The sequence below is a fragment of the Cupressus sempervirens genome, chromosome 4 (genome assembly GCF_028749045.1).
Source record: "Cupressus sempervirens isolate cs-2001-9-10 chromosome 4, ASM2874904v1, whole genome shotgun sequence".
Classification (NCBI taxonomy): domain Eukaryota; kingdom Viridiplantae; phylum Streptophyta; class Pinopsida; order Cupressales; family Cupressaceae; genus Cupressus; species Cupressus sempervirens.
The window spans coordinates 489934062-489951002 of NC_143121.1; the positions used below are offsets into that span (position 1 = coordinate 489934062).

Here is a 16941-nt window from a genome sequence, read left to right on the forward strand (position 1 = left end):
TTATTATAGTTTTCAAGTTACACACAAGTTACCATTGTGTTGTAGTCTCTTGCCTATAAATGAAAAATATGAAATAACATATGAAAGCATAACAAAATTTTATAACTAGTGCTTATAATAAAGACTTCAAACACTTGTAACTAAAAAAATCATAAATCTTAAATTTATGTATTGCATTTGATTCCATCCTTTAACCATCACAATGATTACAGTTTCATCAATATTAATAATACACCTTGATTAAAGAAAAGATATAATAGATTTTCTCTATATTTTAAAAATTCATAGATTTTAACGTGTAAGATGCTTTGGTGCAAATCAATGCCATTGACTATGTTGAACTATAAATCAATGTAATACAATGGCATAGCAAAGGAGTTTTCATGTCACTATATCACTTCCACATACATAGTTTACGTGATCACCTTCACATTTGATGAGACATATGTACTTGTAAATTAAAGGTCTTTATATGTTCAAATTGGAAATTATATCTTAAATAGTTTATAATGAGAATGGTTTGAAAAAAACCAATTAATGTGAACGAAAACATTGTAACCTTCAATAATTACCAAATATAAAATTAGAAAAAAAAAAATGACCCCTTATAAAATGTTGGCACAAATGAGATCTTTAATGTCAATTTGTTGTCTGTTTTTAGAGTGATAAAAAAGACTACCCAATATCTTGTTTGTGTTAAACTTAATAAACAAATACATACAATATTTTTATTTCTTTATTTAACAAGACAAAGATATTTCATTTCATGAAAGACCTCCATTAAAAAGTAATATATTTTCCAAATTCAAATTAATAATTTATATTTAATTGAAAGACTGCCATTAATTTCTTTGTGATTAAAATCTTTTTCAACCGAGGTAAATGAAAGATATGATTAAAAATATTAAAATAGTTTAGTGCAAAATCAATAATTTCTTATTCATGTTAATAATTCAATCAAATATTGAATTTGATTATGTAAATTATTAAGAAAAAAAAGCTAACCACGTAATATCTATATCGAAACAATTTTATCCTTCATTTATTTATTTGTCGTGTAGATTAGCAATCATACATGTGCATGCATACATTGCCCAAGAGTTTGATGTTTTGCAAAGTCCACCAAATCTCTTGCATCTTACTAATATTTAACATCTCCTTCATCGAAACAAGAGGTTTTTTAAGAAGCAGACATTCAATGAAGGCCGATATCAAACAAGATGTGTTGGACTCGTCATGTTTGCTTTTGACAATCCTCAAAGCGGAAGATCTAAAATCATTTCAATACTAGAAGTACAAAATTTGGTTTTAGGTGATTATGAAAAACATTAGAAATGTGACAGTTGTGGAAGGAACTGAAAATCATTTTGGAAGCTCTCCAATTCATCCAGAGGTTTTTACCATTGAGATTTGTCTTGTAGAGATATCTATTCTAAGGCACGACTTTGTCTTGTAACATCCAAAGTATACATACAAAATATCTCAAGATACGTACATGCTAAAAAATATACAATAAGGTCTCACTTAACACTATTAGTGAGATTATGTAAAACCATCATACTTACCACAAAGATTTGTCTTGTAGAGATATCTATTCCAAGGCACAATTCTTTATTGTAACATCCAAAGTATACATACAAAATATCTCAAGATCACGTACATGCTAAAAAATATACAGTAAGGTCTAACTTAACACTATTAGTGAGATTATGTAAAACCATCATACTTACCACAGAGATTTGTCTTGTAGAGATATCTATTCCAAGGCACAACTCTTTATTGTAACATCCAAAGTATACATACAAAATATCTCAAGATCACGTACATGCTAAAAAATATATAGTAAGGTCTGACGTAACACTATTAGTGAGATTATGTAAAGCCATCATACTTACCACTGAGATTTGTCTTGTAGAGATATCTATTCCAAGGCATGACTTTTTATTGTAACATCCAAAGTATACATACAAAATATATCAAGATCACGTACATGCTAAAAAATATACAGTAAGGTCCAACTTAACACTATTAGTGAGATTATATAAAACATCATACTTACAACTGAGAGTTGTCTTGTCGAGATATTTATTCCAAGGCACAATTTTTTCTTGTAACATCCAAAGTATACATACAAAATATCTCAAGATCACGTACATGCTAAAAAATATACGATAAGGTCCGACTTCACACTATTAGCGAGATTACGTAAAACCATCATACTTACCACTGAGATTTGTCTCGTAGCTATTCCACGACATGACTTTTTCTTGTAACATCCAAAGTATACAAACTAATATCTCAAGATTACGTACATGCTAAAAAATATAGAGTAAGATCAGACTTACACTATTACACTATTAGTGAAATTATGTAAAACCACCATACGTATAATAGTAATCAGCAACGATATCCCTTGGATGTGTTACTCCGGATAACTATGCGCATCATATATCCATCTTGCGAGCACATCGTAAGGGCAAGGTTCCAGTTTGAATATAGTTCGAGCCACAGCAAATAACCGGAGTCTTCAATTTGCAGCAACCTTTGGAACATGCGGGCAAGCCATTTGAGGCTCGCCTTTTGACCATAAATTACTTAGCTCGCCCCGCCAAAAACCCAAACTTAGTACAGTGCCTGCACAGTTACAGAATTTGATGAAACAAAAAGATAGCATAGTTGTTTGTGGGGATAAATCCTTCCCAGAATTTAAGATGTGAAATTATAAGCAAGTTCGGCAAAATGTAAGATAGGGACATACCAAGGGTACAGGGAACAATGTAAAGAAGAGCTGGTTGGCCGTCATCCATCAGATTCAACGCAACATATGTAATAAATAGGCCTGCAGAACAAGTTATTTGTCACATTTTATGATTATCTGTTTATAAGCGGCATACTAGCAGATGTCCATCAAAGATAGACCCAAATACCATCGTAAAGATTTTAAGAGTACAGAATTTTCAGCTTCATTGATTATATATCCATCTTTCAGTCTTTCTTTGTGTTTATTTGTTTCTGTCTGTCTATCTATATTTGTTGAATGAAATATGAGTTTCTAGGAAAGCTTTCAGCGGATTACAAAGACAAATAGTAGTATTTTAAATTTTAGTATCCTAGCAATGCATTCTACCTGACAATCAGCGAAATATAGAATCTCACAGAGATTTGTTTCTGTTCTTGTTTAACAAACAAATTTCTGTGGATTCCTAGGGTTAACGTACCCAAGGCCTGGAAAAGGTATTTGAAAGGTACGGAATTTCAGTCATTAACATATGTAAACTATGATTCTATAAATATGATATGAATCTTGGAAAAATCGAAGCATCTAGTTTTCTAACCATTGGGCAATCTAAATCGAAGCATCTAGTTTTCTAACTATTGGGCAATCTCTAAAATTCGTCTAGACTCTAAATACATATTCCCATAGTTACAAAGAAAGAAAGCGAAAATGAAAGCTGCAATGATGTATTACTCCTTCCTCTTTGAGCATTTTCTTAAGTTATTCAATCATGAAAATTCACTGCTAAGTTTTAATTGTTTATGAAGATATATTTATTTTGCTTTGGCACATTCTCAGAAATTATCTTTATTGCGATGAAAGATGAAGGGATGAGAATAAATATTTTGTGGTGAATTTTTCCACCCGCCCGGTTGGTTACTAATTCTGTCACCCTATTTCTTGTAGACTTATCCTTCTATGGCGGGAGAACTTGAGATTCTTAGTTTCCATCTTAATTTCCCGAATGCTATTGTTCGTTTAACTGTCACTGTTCTATCATACTTCTAATACTACAAAAATTAGTTTTCCGTCCCCTTTGGTTCACTGCACTATTCATTTTTTACTTCAAACTCGAGTTACTCCACCATTTCTCAATCTTTCATCTGCAATTATTATTTATATATAAAGAATGTTGCCTATACACTATAATTGCGAAGAATGTCTATTATGGTATTGAGTAGTTAATAATCCAATTTTCATCAAGAGAAGCAAAATGTAATACCCAGGAGGAAGCATGGAGATGTGGTTCAGGAAATATTTGCCCAGTTTTATCTTAAAATAATTTTCAGAAAATTACATATATGTTTTGCAATAATAACCAACAGAGTAAACCAGCAAGATACCAAAATATATTCATTAAAATACCCCAAAATATGTTATTGCATTATACATCAGCAATACAATAACTAGCTATCAAATATCCAATCTTAAAACACAATTTTACAGTCAAATTGGAAAACTAAGAAAAAAGCCTGTAAATACACGAGTCCCTGGTGTAATGTCTCCATAGAGTATGGGGTTGCATCCACTGTCTACCGGCATAAGGGTTTCTCTCAGGCTAGATGAAAGCTAAAGCTTTCCAAATAACTCTCCAAGACAGAAACTAGAGTCTGAATCATAAACCAAGCATGCTCAAATGAATAAAGCTTCCCTCTTTTATGCTCAAAACAGTGACCTGTCAGTTCCCTTTTCCTATCCATCTGTCTTTTCTTTCTCTGTCACCTTTAACTCCCTTAATAATATTTATTTGACCCATTTTTTAACTTTCCATTAAGCTCTCTTAAGCCAAAATTACTATTTTATGAATTTGACTTAAGAATTCTTAATGTCCCAAAGAGGGGACATTTCAAGTCCTCCCTCCTCGAGCCAATACCAGGGTCCTATGTCCATATCTAAGGTGGTCCATAGCTCGTACTAGTAACTATATAATCAAGATATGTCAAATTGCTGAACCAACAATAAGGATGCAACCAATCTACCACTATGATCCCTTGATCCTAGATAAAAACCTGTGTGATGTCTCTAATATCACCCACTAACTCCTGTAATACTTGTGCCCATGAAGAGGATAATGTCTGCCAAATTACCTCATAAACCATTGCACCTGGCTGGAAATCGTGGAGTAATTCAATAGTAGGTGTCACAAGAGTAAACATCTCAAAAGAGAGAGACGCAGAAAGCCATCCTGTCTCGCCTCCCTCAACTATGTAAGGACATACATCACACCCACTATCTGAATTTTGCACACAAAAGGAATCCATCAAAATCAAAACATATCCAAGAAGATCATCTGACTCCTATTGCACAACTCTGACCTCATCTTCACCATGCCATGATTGGTGAAGCCCATCAGTGAAACCCAACCAACATATACTGCTCACTGTGTCAATACTTGGGTCCGAAAAATAACTCACATCTATTGTCCACAAGGAGATACAAACCAGTGAAGGAGTCGACAACCTCATAAGTACAAACAACCTCTGTAAAACCCCTAAGGATGTGCTGACTCTACAAGTAATCTAGCTGGTGGCAACCAACACCATAATTGCCTTGTAAACTTGTATCTGCATGACACCCTTGTGACATAGAACTAAGCAACCCACTCGGATACATATTATGATAATAAAAAACTGGTTGATGCCCCTACAATTTATCTCCCATCACCACTTGACTCAAATACTTGCAGCCTCTAATACCATCTTCCGAAGATGGCAGACCTTCATCCCACAATGGATAACTTAATCTGTGAGTCGACCCACACCTGTGGCTCATCAAATCCTCCACATGTAGATCAAATGAAAAGTGATGAGCACTCATCATTGTATAGTTGCAGTGCATAACCTCAACCTTCGTCAATAGCTCATCATACAATACAATCTGCCGACTAGAAGTGGATGAGTCCAGCTTAACCTGATCAACCCTCGCACTATCATCACTAACCACCTCCTCAATGGTCATATATGAATGTTGGGCTGAACTAGAGCATGCCAAATCTAATTTATTATTTAACTCAGCAATCTGATTTTCGGCTTCATGAAATGCCACTAAAGTAGCCTCAAGGGTGTCCTTGGCATTCATGAGGTCATATGTACATATGTCTACTTCTGCTTCCTTCTTCCCTACTGCTTCTGAGTAAATCTGTGCAAGGTCAAAGAGATGATCACAATCTGAAAGAAGCTGTAGGCTATCTGATTTCATTGTTCTCATCCCTTCCTTAATTACTTGCAAATGTAAGAACTCCCCTTGAAGTCCTTTTTGTCTTCTCTCTAATTGTTCCCTCCAAAAGTATTTTTCAACCATCTCATAAATGTTGTCAAAATGTGACACAGCTGCAATAACTTAATGTTCTGTTGCTTTCATTTGACTCTCCAAATAAGGTGAACTAGTAGGTGTATGAGATAAGTCAAATGCATATGAGGTCGGAGGAAGTGTTTCAACATACATATCCATATCATCAATGCCACCATTTATACTCAATTGTGAAAAAAAACTGGGGGCAGCATCATATTCAGAAATTAATAAATCACAAGGAGAAACCATACCAAATGTAGAGACCCACAAGTCTGAATCAAAATCAGCATCAACACTCACAAAAGATGTCAAGTCCTTATCAGTGTTTAGTTGGACAATCTCCTCCAAAGTTTTATCAACATGCTTATCAAGATCACTAGTGTCTTCAGCCCAGTGAGAGACCTCTACCTCCAAACTACCAATCAATAACCCTGTACCATGTTTAACATCTCCTATGTGATCATGAGAAGGTGTGATAGTTGGTTGGTCTTCTTTTTCAAGATCACTAGCAGGCTGATTATTGTCTTTCTCATACAAATATCTGCACTCATATTTCATAAGGAGATATATCTGCACTCATATTTCATAAGGAGATCCTGGGCCCAATCATAATATTTTTTTTTTGCCATTTCAGTCTTGTTTTGCAGCTTTGGATGAAAGTCAACATAATCCATGAAGGGTAATTCTTTTTTAATCTATGGAGGGAAATTTGTTGTACTCATCATATATGCTTTTTATTTCAGTCCTCATATCGGGTTGGAAATTTTGGGCCAACTGCTGTTGCAATTTAACAATGTCTTTCTTGAGTTTTTTGTAGCCATGTAATTCCTCATTTGTAACAACCCAAAAAAGGTTCAGTTGCACTTTTGTTGACTCCAACTGAAATGAAAGATACCAGATTGTATTGCAACGTATGATCGAATGAACAAAGTAAGCAAATGTCCCTCACAAGTTACAACCAAGAAGTCTTAAATCGCTAATTCATGATATGGGCATAACATCAGACACTTAGCTGCTCTTAGTCATCACAATCAGATATCAGAATTTAGATGTAATTTTGAAAAGCACTCGGCTTGCTGCTTGTCAATCCCTGCTTTCTGAGTTGAAATTAAATTCATTCGTTCACTATGTTGGATTTGGAGGCAATAGCAATTAAGTTTGTGCTTACACCCATAGAGGTATACATGACAGTCAACAGTTCATCAATATTTCAAGTTGTCTCTGTCTTAGATATTGCCATATATTGTGCAGAAATATTATTGACACTGATCCAGAGATAATATTCACTGAATTAGAACATTGTCCTGACATAATCAATGCACATCATCTTCACACTGTGATAAGAGAATCACAATACCAGCACCAAAACTTTTCTCAGACCTGTTCTTGTAGGGATATCATCATAAAAGGCATGTTCCAGAAGCTTCACCAACTGCTTGAAGGGTTCTGTATTCATGATGTTCAAGTCACTAAAATGCCAAAAGCTCTCAACCTGAGTGAGCCATCAAGTAACTTAAGGTAATCTGTAAATTTTCTTTGTTTTGCAGTCCACTTTATGCACTTATGCACCTTTTAATAAACTGCAACTACTTGTCTGGTAAGTATCGTGGCATACTATTAAACAATCTTAGCATTGCGAGCCCCCCTTTAAAAATTTTATGAAACTGCACATACCAACTCATTCTCATTAAAGCTTCCCACTAAATTATGGACGATTTGCATTTACTGATCATAGAATTTTCTATAAAGGAGTCTCTAGTTTGGTTTCACACTACCAGCCACGATATATAATTTATAAAAAATGCCCGGTCTGGCTGGAAAGTCTTTCGGTACCAAAATATATTGGATGTTCTGTAAGGGTCTCCCTGTATTCTGCAAAATTCCAACGTGGCCGAAAAATAATATTGTATGCCTAATAACTCCTCAGGACGTAATTGTATATGTCATTACCGAAATTTTCCAATTGATGGAAATAAGATACACACAAAGACTTAGACTGCACTAATGAAATTTTGCAACCCCTTGCAATGATATTTTGTCAGGGACGTTACTCTCTCTAGACGGCTCAATATTCCTCAATGATAACGGAACACAACCATTGCAGTGAATATATTAAAGCGGACTATAGTTGCCAATATAGTTAAGTACAAGAAATTTCAAATATTAGCCGGCCCCACATTCAAATAATTTTAATTCCTTCATACAGCTTTGCACCAATATAGTAATCCACACTTCTTAAGTAAATAGCCGCACATGGTAATTCAACCTGAACTTGATTAATATTTGCCCAATTCTTCTTTTTACGGCAATATATGAAACATCACCCACTATGAATGATTTGGCCCAAAAAAAAAATTATTAATGGGTCCTTTTCAACGAAGGTTGTGTTATGTATCCACTCCACATTGCCGGAAATACAGTTGTTGGAGATGTCCTCAAGGAACTTTGTTCCAACTCCTGGCAATCAAGACACTTCTGTCTAGCTAAGGCTACGAGGCGTTATCGGCACCAACAATGCTAAACTCAAGCTTCAAATAATCAATGTCTTTAATCTTTCCTGCGACTATCACAACTGCACAGAAATAAATTTCCAATTTCAAAATGACAAAATTTAATAATCCCGACAAGCTTTTGCATGCGTATTCCCAATCTATGATGAAGACTTTAATGTGGTATACCCTATTGTCACGATTTAACAAAGCTTGACCCTGATAAAATAGTTGTCATCAAACTTCAGAGAGCGACGATCTTAATTTTCACTCGCCTTTGTAATGCCCAGACGACTTCAATTTCCAGATTCACGACAAAGAATTGAACACGGCAATCTCAAGGAGATTATATTAATGTTCTTCAAATGTTCAGCCCAGACACTTCAACTATTTGCTTGCCAATATTAATTTTACTCAGCTCATGATTAATTCCGTGAAGGCCAATAGGAGGGCTTAAATTCAAAAAAATATTTCCTCCAACTATATAGATTGGCATCAAGTTTCAATGTCTCTGTGCTCAATGCAATACAACGCTGCTCAATGAATCTCTGCCATTACATAAACTCCCCCGGAAGGTTTTCACACCTACTTAATCACAGCAATACCCAAAAATTACAGAGAACATTGATTCTAGATGGTTTTGTGCACACTTCTCGTATCATTTTTAATATCTCATGCCGGCTATTAATCCAACCACACTGATATATTTGAAGGAAATGTATATCCTCTAAGACCTTTTCGAACCCACTTCAATATAAAAGGTCCAAACTTTACGCTGATAGATATGCCGCCTAAAAACAAGTGTTTGCCAATTCCAGCAACTTTCATTGTGGACCTTACTATGATATAAATTTTCTGAAAACGAATCCCTGCTTGATTAATACTGAAAGGCTTAATCGATTTCTACTTTTTATGTAACCTCACAGGTTAGCAGGATACATTGCTCCGCTACAACTGTAATATCCCCAATGGATATTTGCTCAGTTTGATCTTCAAATAATTTTTAAAAAATAACATATATGTTTTGCAATTAAAACCAACAGAGTATACCAGCAATATACCAGAAAATGTTCATTAAAATATCCCATATATTATTGCATTTGATGCAGTACAATATCTAGCTATCAAATATCCAATCTTAAACACAATTTTATAGTCAGATTGGAAAACTAAGAAAAGAACCTGTTAGTAAACATGAGACGCCTGATGTGACGTCTCCACGGACAATGGAATTGCGCCCATTGTCTACCGGCACAAGGGTTTCCATCCTCAAGTTAGATGAAAACTGAAGCTTTCCAAATAACTCTCCATGAGAGACACTGAAATCTGAATCATAAACCAAGCATGCTCAAATGAAGAAAGTTTCCCTCTTTTATGCTCAAATCAATGACCCTTCAATTCCCTTTTCCTGTCCTTTCGTCTTTTCCTTCTCTGTCACCTTTAACTCAATAATATTAAATCAACCAATTTTATAACTTTTCATTAAGCTCTCTTAAGCCAAAAATTATTATTTTATGAATTTAACTTTAGAGTTCTTAATGTCCCAAAAAGGGGACATTACATAATCACCCCTAAACCCTACATCCAGCTAGAAAATTACTACAATTAACCAAAGGAAGGTATGACAGGCTTAATTTGCTGTTGTTAAGGAATCTTTGGGCTCCAAACAACCCAGTTCTACAATCTGATCCCTTAAATCTGCTATTCAAGATTACTGATCCACTTATTCCTTCTTCGAACAAGCTGATATTGAAGGATTGCCCGATTAGATGATCTCACACACTTGTAGGTACTCAATCTTCTAAGAGTTTTCATTCCCAAAAGACCTGATCTGCTCCTCAAAGTCTTACACAAAACTCAAATCCAGTTCTCTGCTGTAAAAATGAATGCTTGATTCATCCAATGAAGCCCCCACTTATTTATTTATTCACTCCAAACCTTAATCAACTATTTGTTATTCCACTTTATTTAAATAAGTTTTATTTTAATTTTTTCTCTCCTAGAGAATTTGACCACTTGAAGGGCCTTATTTGTCATTAATCAAATGGCCACTTTTTAAAACAACATTGTCTCCAATGAATCCCCCATCTAGTTATGTATTCACTCCAAACCCTAATCGGCTATTTGTTTATTCCACTTTATTTAAATAAAGTTTTATTTTAAATTTTACTCTCCCTCCTTAGAGAATTTGACCACTTGAAGGACCTTATTCAACATTAATCAAATGACCACCTTTTAAAACAACATTGTCTCCTAGGGATGAAGGGGCACTTAGTGCAATAATATATTATAAAGTAATTTCTATTGAAAATAACTTTATTTTATTTAAAAATAAAACATTAAAGTAATAACTTTAATATTCATAGATACACCACCCTACGGGACAGGGGTACGACGGAATGGGGCGACAAGTGTCTGGGACAGGGGGATAGAGGGACCTTAATTTGGGGATGGTGGGAGGGGGGGGGGCAATGGCGGGACTGTGGTAGGGACGGAAGGGGTTGTATATAATATACATATGGTAGTTAAAATGCTAGTTATGAAAACATGCATTGCAATATAAGATGTAAAGATGTAAAAGACTATATAATTGAACATTGCATTGAATTGGAAGATCGAACATTGAACATAAATAGTCAAATCAGCAAATAGTCAACACCAAGATGCCCCTCATCTTAGGCAGAGGTCGCAGAATCTGGTGGCGCCACTAGGGACGGGGAAGGAGAGTCCCCAAGATGTGGGGCAAAAAGAGGAGGACACGTCCCCGTGTTACTATGTTAATATTTCAAATTTATTCTTTGATCCATCACCTGAGCTCCAAACTGAAAACTGATTGTTCCAATTCAAGGATGATGTCTAAATACATCCCTATTTTGCTTAATTTTAAAATATTCTATATAGCTATTGAGACTTTATACGAAGATGAGTTGAATGGTTAAATTATTTATTTGCTATGGTTTCATGTGAAATTGAACTGTTGGTTACTCCTTATGATTCATGAAAATTAGAAATATTGGTTATTGTTATGATGTTATATGAATGGAAAATGATTTAGCTAAATGATTATTTGATTTTTTATTAAACGATTTGGAAATATGTTATTACCATGGTAATTTCTTTAATTTCTTTTTGCAAGAATGCAATGAAGGGGGGAAAGCATTGCCAAAGAGGAAATGAGCATAAGGACTTCAACCTACCATTGAGCAAACAAGGATGAGTCATAAACCACCATGGCCAAGGGAAAACAAACTAGACAAGCTTGAGTATACCAAGTGATCACCATGAGCTCACTGGGTCAAAACATTTAATAAAATAATAAAGTATCCATTTCAGCATGAATTGAACTAAGAACAGTTGTTACTTTTAAGAAATTGAATCACAAACATATTCTAATATAATGATACCATGGTGCTTACATGTACTTGTGCATGTACATACATATATACCAAGGTCACCAGGAGATGGGGAGACTTGGAGGTCTCTGGTACTCATACTGGTACCGGTATGCTAATTTTTTAAAAATAGGAGACAGGGGTACTTGGAGATGGCAATTCTTTTTTTATAGCTTAAACTTTAAAGAGTCTAGTACTAAATCCAAAATAATAACACTGTAAAACTAAAAGAGTAAAGTAAATAATATTAGTACTATCACATTAAAATAGACTCAAATATTTCAATAAACTCACATAATCACATTACTATATCTCATAGTCATACTTGTTTTCTGGATATTGCATATGATCATCATCACATCAAATTGATAATCGCTGAGATTATCATTACATATTCAAATTTTAAATTCGAAAAGGTATAGTTTGATGCCAAATTGTCGATATGCAAACAAAAATGAACAAACTTAGCTTGCAAATGGGGTTGCAAGCTTTGGGTTTAACCATGGAGGAAACTTTGTAGTTAAGCGCGCTCAGGCTAGAGTAGTACTGTGATGGGTGACCTCCAGGAAGTCTCGGTGCTTCACCCCTGTGAGCATGACCTAGATCTAATGGGTGCTAAGTGTTCCATTTATTCTCATGAAAGATGGATTCATGTTGAATCACTACTCATGAAACATAGGTCAATGAGTTTGACTCAAAATCACACAGCGAAATCCTAATAGCAATATCACAAAACTTAGTACAGTAAACAAAAACCAGAATCTATTTAGTACTAGTATGTCGATGGTACTATCATGTACTCCACAAGGTTGTGATCATCCATCTCAAGGTCTTCAGCTATTTTGCTCTCCAAAAAACATTTAAATTGTCATTGGTCTTAATTTTTGCATTAAAAACATTAAAATGAGGGCTAAAATACTTAAATAATTTAATATTATATTTTACATTTATTTTTTATCAAGAGACTTTTGGGAGACTTCACTTTGTCGATTAGGGGACTGGGAGACTTCTAGAGACTTCGTCATCATGAAGTCTCCAACCTTTTTTGAGGTCTCTAGAGATGCATAAAGTATCTAAGACACATCTCCATCTCCGAGACGTGTCTTTTAGGGGGAGACGAGTCTCCACGTAACCATGATATATATAACATATGCGTACATTCAAATATGACGTACATGAATGTATACATTACTTAAAACACAACATATAGACACAAATACATTTATTTAGAATACTATGTGAGTGTACATACATATACAAATATATGTAGATACAAACTGGTGTCATTATAAATAATAAAACATGAGTAAAATTATTATTACTTCCATCTGTTGTCAATGTTTTTATATTATCTCCATTGGTCCATTATTATTATTTCTTCCATCAACTTTTTATTTGTGACTTTTTGGATATTCAAATCAAGAATGTAACTTATGTTTTGCCACCTTTCAATTATCTTGCTCATAACTCCTTCCCAGAGAATTATAACTTGTAACACGAGCATGCATGAAAAACGTGAGCCATTTTTCTATACTCTGAGATAAGTTTCAATACCTAGGATAGTTTCATACCTGTGATTTCATTCTTTAGCTCCAAGCCAGTGCAAGCATTATTATACCCTGTCCATAATCGGCTATCTCGGCCATAACGGGAGATTGGATCGTACAAGGAGGCATGCCAAGCCAAATTGCAAGTTTATACCAGCAAATGAGGGTGGCATGCCTCTATTAATATAGCCAGGTTGTGCGTCTTCCTTACCTTGCTTTTTCTAATTTATTAAGAATGAAGGCTCTAAGTTTTGAGATAGTAGAAGGAATGTTTGTCTAATAATATTATGGATAGAGCCAGACGGACTAGGATCCATGAGTTGAATGAATTGATTATATATGTCAGCTATTTAGTATGGATGCTTATATGAAGTTGGTTTGAAATACTTGTATATTTTCATGTTTTCATTTCAGAACTTGAGTAATTGGGAAAGAGAACATAATCTGTGCATTCTTAAACAAGGGTATAATCCATATGCCTCTGAGATAAGAAAAGGCACCATCACAGAGAGAGATGACAATATTGTTTATGAATTATCTTGAACTTTTTTGCAATATTTGTTATAGGCCCAGGTTGGACAGATAAATGTTCTCTGGGGTAAATAGAGTTAATCAAGAATCATGGACAACAAGACCAAGATTCATCGAGAATGGCCAAAACAATTGATTATGGGAAATAACATGCAAGACAAAAGTTGGGAAATTAGTACAAAACTAAATAATAGGTGAATATAAGCAATTATACTAAACTGAGTCAATTCATGACGGTCAAAGAATATAAGTCTTGTTGTCAAATCAGGCAGTGGCTGATTGGGCACACAATGTCCACGTAAATCCCTAACCAGGGTATGTATAGTGGCTCATGATGCTACTATGATCACTAGAGGTCAGGATAGCTTGCAGTCCAATGGATAGGTTGATGAAAGGAGTTCATAGCCTAGCCAGCTGTGAAGTTGACACTCTAATGCTAGGACGCTCAGTGGCAGGACAAAGGTGTTCTCATACCTAATCCTATGCAAGGAGGGCCTTTCTCAATTGAGATTGTATAGGGATACATAGGGTCCATAGTTGGGGAGTTAAGCCTCTAACAATGCTTCTCCTCTCCACCTGATGCCAGGACTTTCTCAACACAGAAGAACCTGCATTCATGTCTCCTTCTCTTACCGTGTATTTTGCTTTTGTATACCTTTTTCCAAAGTTGAGCTGAAGTTATGTTTAGTTAGTTGTTAATGTTAAAATCTTTTCACGTTTTCAAGTAGTTAATTAAGTAATCAAATTGAACTTCCTTTCATTTCGTTGATATAAGCAATTAACTAGAATTCAATTAATTTTTGATAACTAATAGTCTCTTTCATATGAATATGTAAAATAGTTGTTGCAACTATCTTTCATGCATGTGAATATGGAAAGTAACATTTTTTCAGTGATAATATAATTATTATTTATATTTAGGAAAATAGCTTACTACACAATGTCAGTCCTCCCTAAAAATTAGGAACCCCTCCTCAATTCTACGAAACTGTCTGAAACCATTTGCAATGGCTCAAAATGTTTCCCAAACCTTCTCTTGGATAACTCGTAAAAAGTCAAAAATAGGGATTCTCCAAAAAATAGGAGGTTGCATTATCATAATATCTTAAAAAGTTTGCAAAGGTTCCCACAAGGCTCCCTAACCCTGGTTGGGTTCCCCAACAACTCTGTTGACCTACGAGAACTCCTGATTATAAACCAACCTCTGTTGTATTCTAAACTTCCTAAGGAAGGGACATTACATTAGCATTTCTATTAATCAATGATGAAGTATCATATTATCAAAGTATCTATAATTCTATATATTTTTAAAAGCTTTTACATATATAAAATACATACACATATATACACATACATACACATCCATATACACATATACATATACATCCATAAAAACATACATATATATGCATGCACATACGCCCACGCACATATATATGTAAAGAACCCTAACCGGTTCTAACTTGACTTCTAGTTATTTGACATTTTATTAAACACTTATCATGCAAGCTCTGATATCATTGTAAGAAGCCCTGCTGGCTCTCGATGAAGATATTTTGCTCGGGTTTTGAAATCGTTTTGTAATTCTTTGTGTTTTGATAGAAAAAAAATGGGGGTTATTTTTGACAATAATAAATGAATGAACACAATGCAAAAATTCTGAATTCTAATTGCAACAATGCCTACAACAAATTTATTTACATATTTATAAACTCTGAGAATGCGATTATTTAAATGCAAATATTCAACTCTGAAATTTTCTGAGCCTGGAGATTGAATGTGCATTCAAATAACCTTTAGTATCAGCCAAAGTTGTAATGCAGCTATACTACGAACAAGATGATATCACAGCTGCTAATCATATATTCATTGCCTTAAATAATCAACTGCAATCATGTTAAGTATGTAACCAGATAATCTATAGGTCTGAATGTGCAGACTGCACTTGATCTTCTCACCTTAAATATCATACGTATGGCATTAAGTTATATACTCCTCTTGTGAGCCGGCGATCTCTTAAGGAGTTGTTTGATATTCATTACAAATTTAACACAATGTGTTAGTAACTAAAATGATTTCACTTGCAGATCGCCGATTTCTAGAGAGGTTATATATGTCGACTTAGGAAGGGACATGTCCCTTTGAGGGACATGCCCTTTAGTGATGATATTTAGGGAGGTTATTGTTGTAGTTTTGAGGACACACAAATACATTTCAGTCTGCTCTCTCAAGCAACAATATCCAGCGAATATATTGCAGAGATACAACTATTTAAGATCAAAATAAAGGTTGATCATTCCTCCATACATCAGAGTTTAAGAAGTTCGTTATTCACCAACAAAGGATTGTTTACAAGTCTGATCAAAAGCACAAAATTAGCAGAATATTTACATGGTATCAGAGCTCTAGTAGTCGAGCCTAGGCTCTGCGAAATTCAGTAATCAAACTTCATATATATCCAGCAACTATCTCCTATCTTCAATGGGATACACAATTAGACCCGAGGACAGGTTTGATGCGAAAGAACACTTTGATACCTGAAAATTCAGAATCATGATGATTCTTGAAGAAAATGATGTAAAATAATTTGTTGATAGAGCATCCAAACAACCTCCAGTTTAACCTCATAAATCTATCTGGAGCAGAGGAAATAGAAAAGTCATTCAAATCATTTTAGATGGAGTAAAAAATGATATCGTACCCATGCTTACAAAACATCAAACTACATTTGATATGATGAAAGCATTATGAAATGCACATGAGGTCAACAATGCAACTAGGGTTCTTGCACTGAAAAGGAAACTAAATCACATTCAGATAAAGAAAGGAGAATCAATGAATTCTTACTTCCTAAGGGTCGTCTGCATTAGAGATGAACTGTGAAGTATAGGAACCATTATTAGTGACACAAAATT

At 34.5% G+C, this 16941-nt stretch overlaps 1 protein-coding gene across 2 annotated transcripts in view; it reads right to left on the reverse strand.

Annotated features, from left to right (window-relative positions):
* Positions 1–2003: 2003 nt before the first annotated feature.
* SPPL2 (SIGNAL PEPTIDE PEPTIDASE-LIKE 2) overlaps positions 2004–16941 on the reverse strand; it is a 261784-nt gene continuing 246846 nt past the window's right edge. For both annotated transcript variants that reach the window (XM_089825624.1, XM_089825622.1), the window contains 2 exons: positions 2759–2839; positions 2004–2634 (listed from right to left, as the gene is read on the reverse strand). In XM_089825624.1, the coding sequence (XP_089681750.1) occupies positions 2528–2634; positions 2759–2839 (188 nt within the window). In that variant the 3' untranslated portion in view covers positions 2004–2527. The remainder of the gene's footprint in view (positions 2635–2758; positions 2840–16941) is intronic.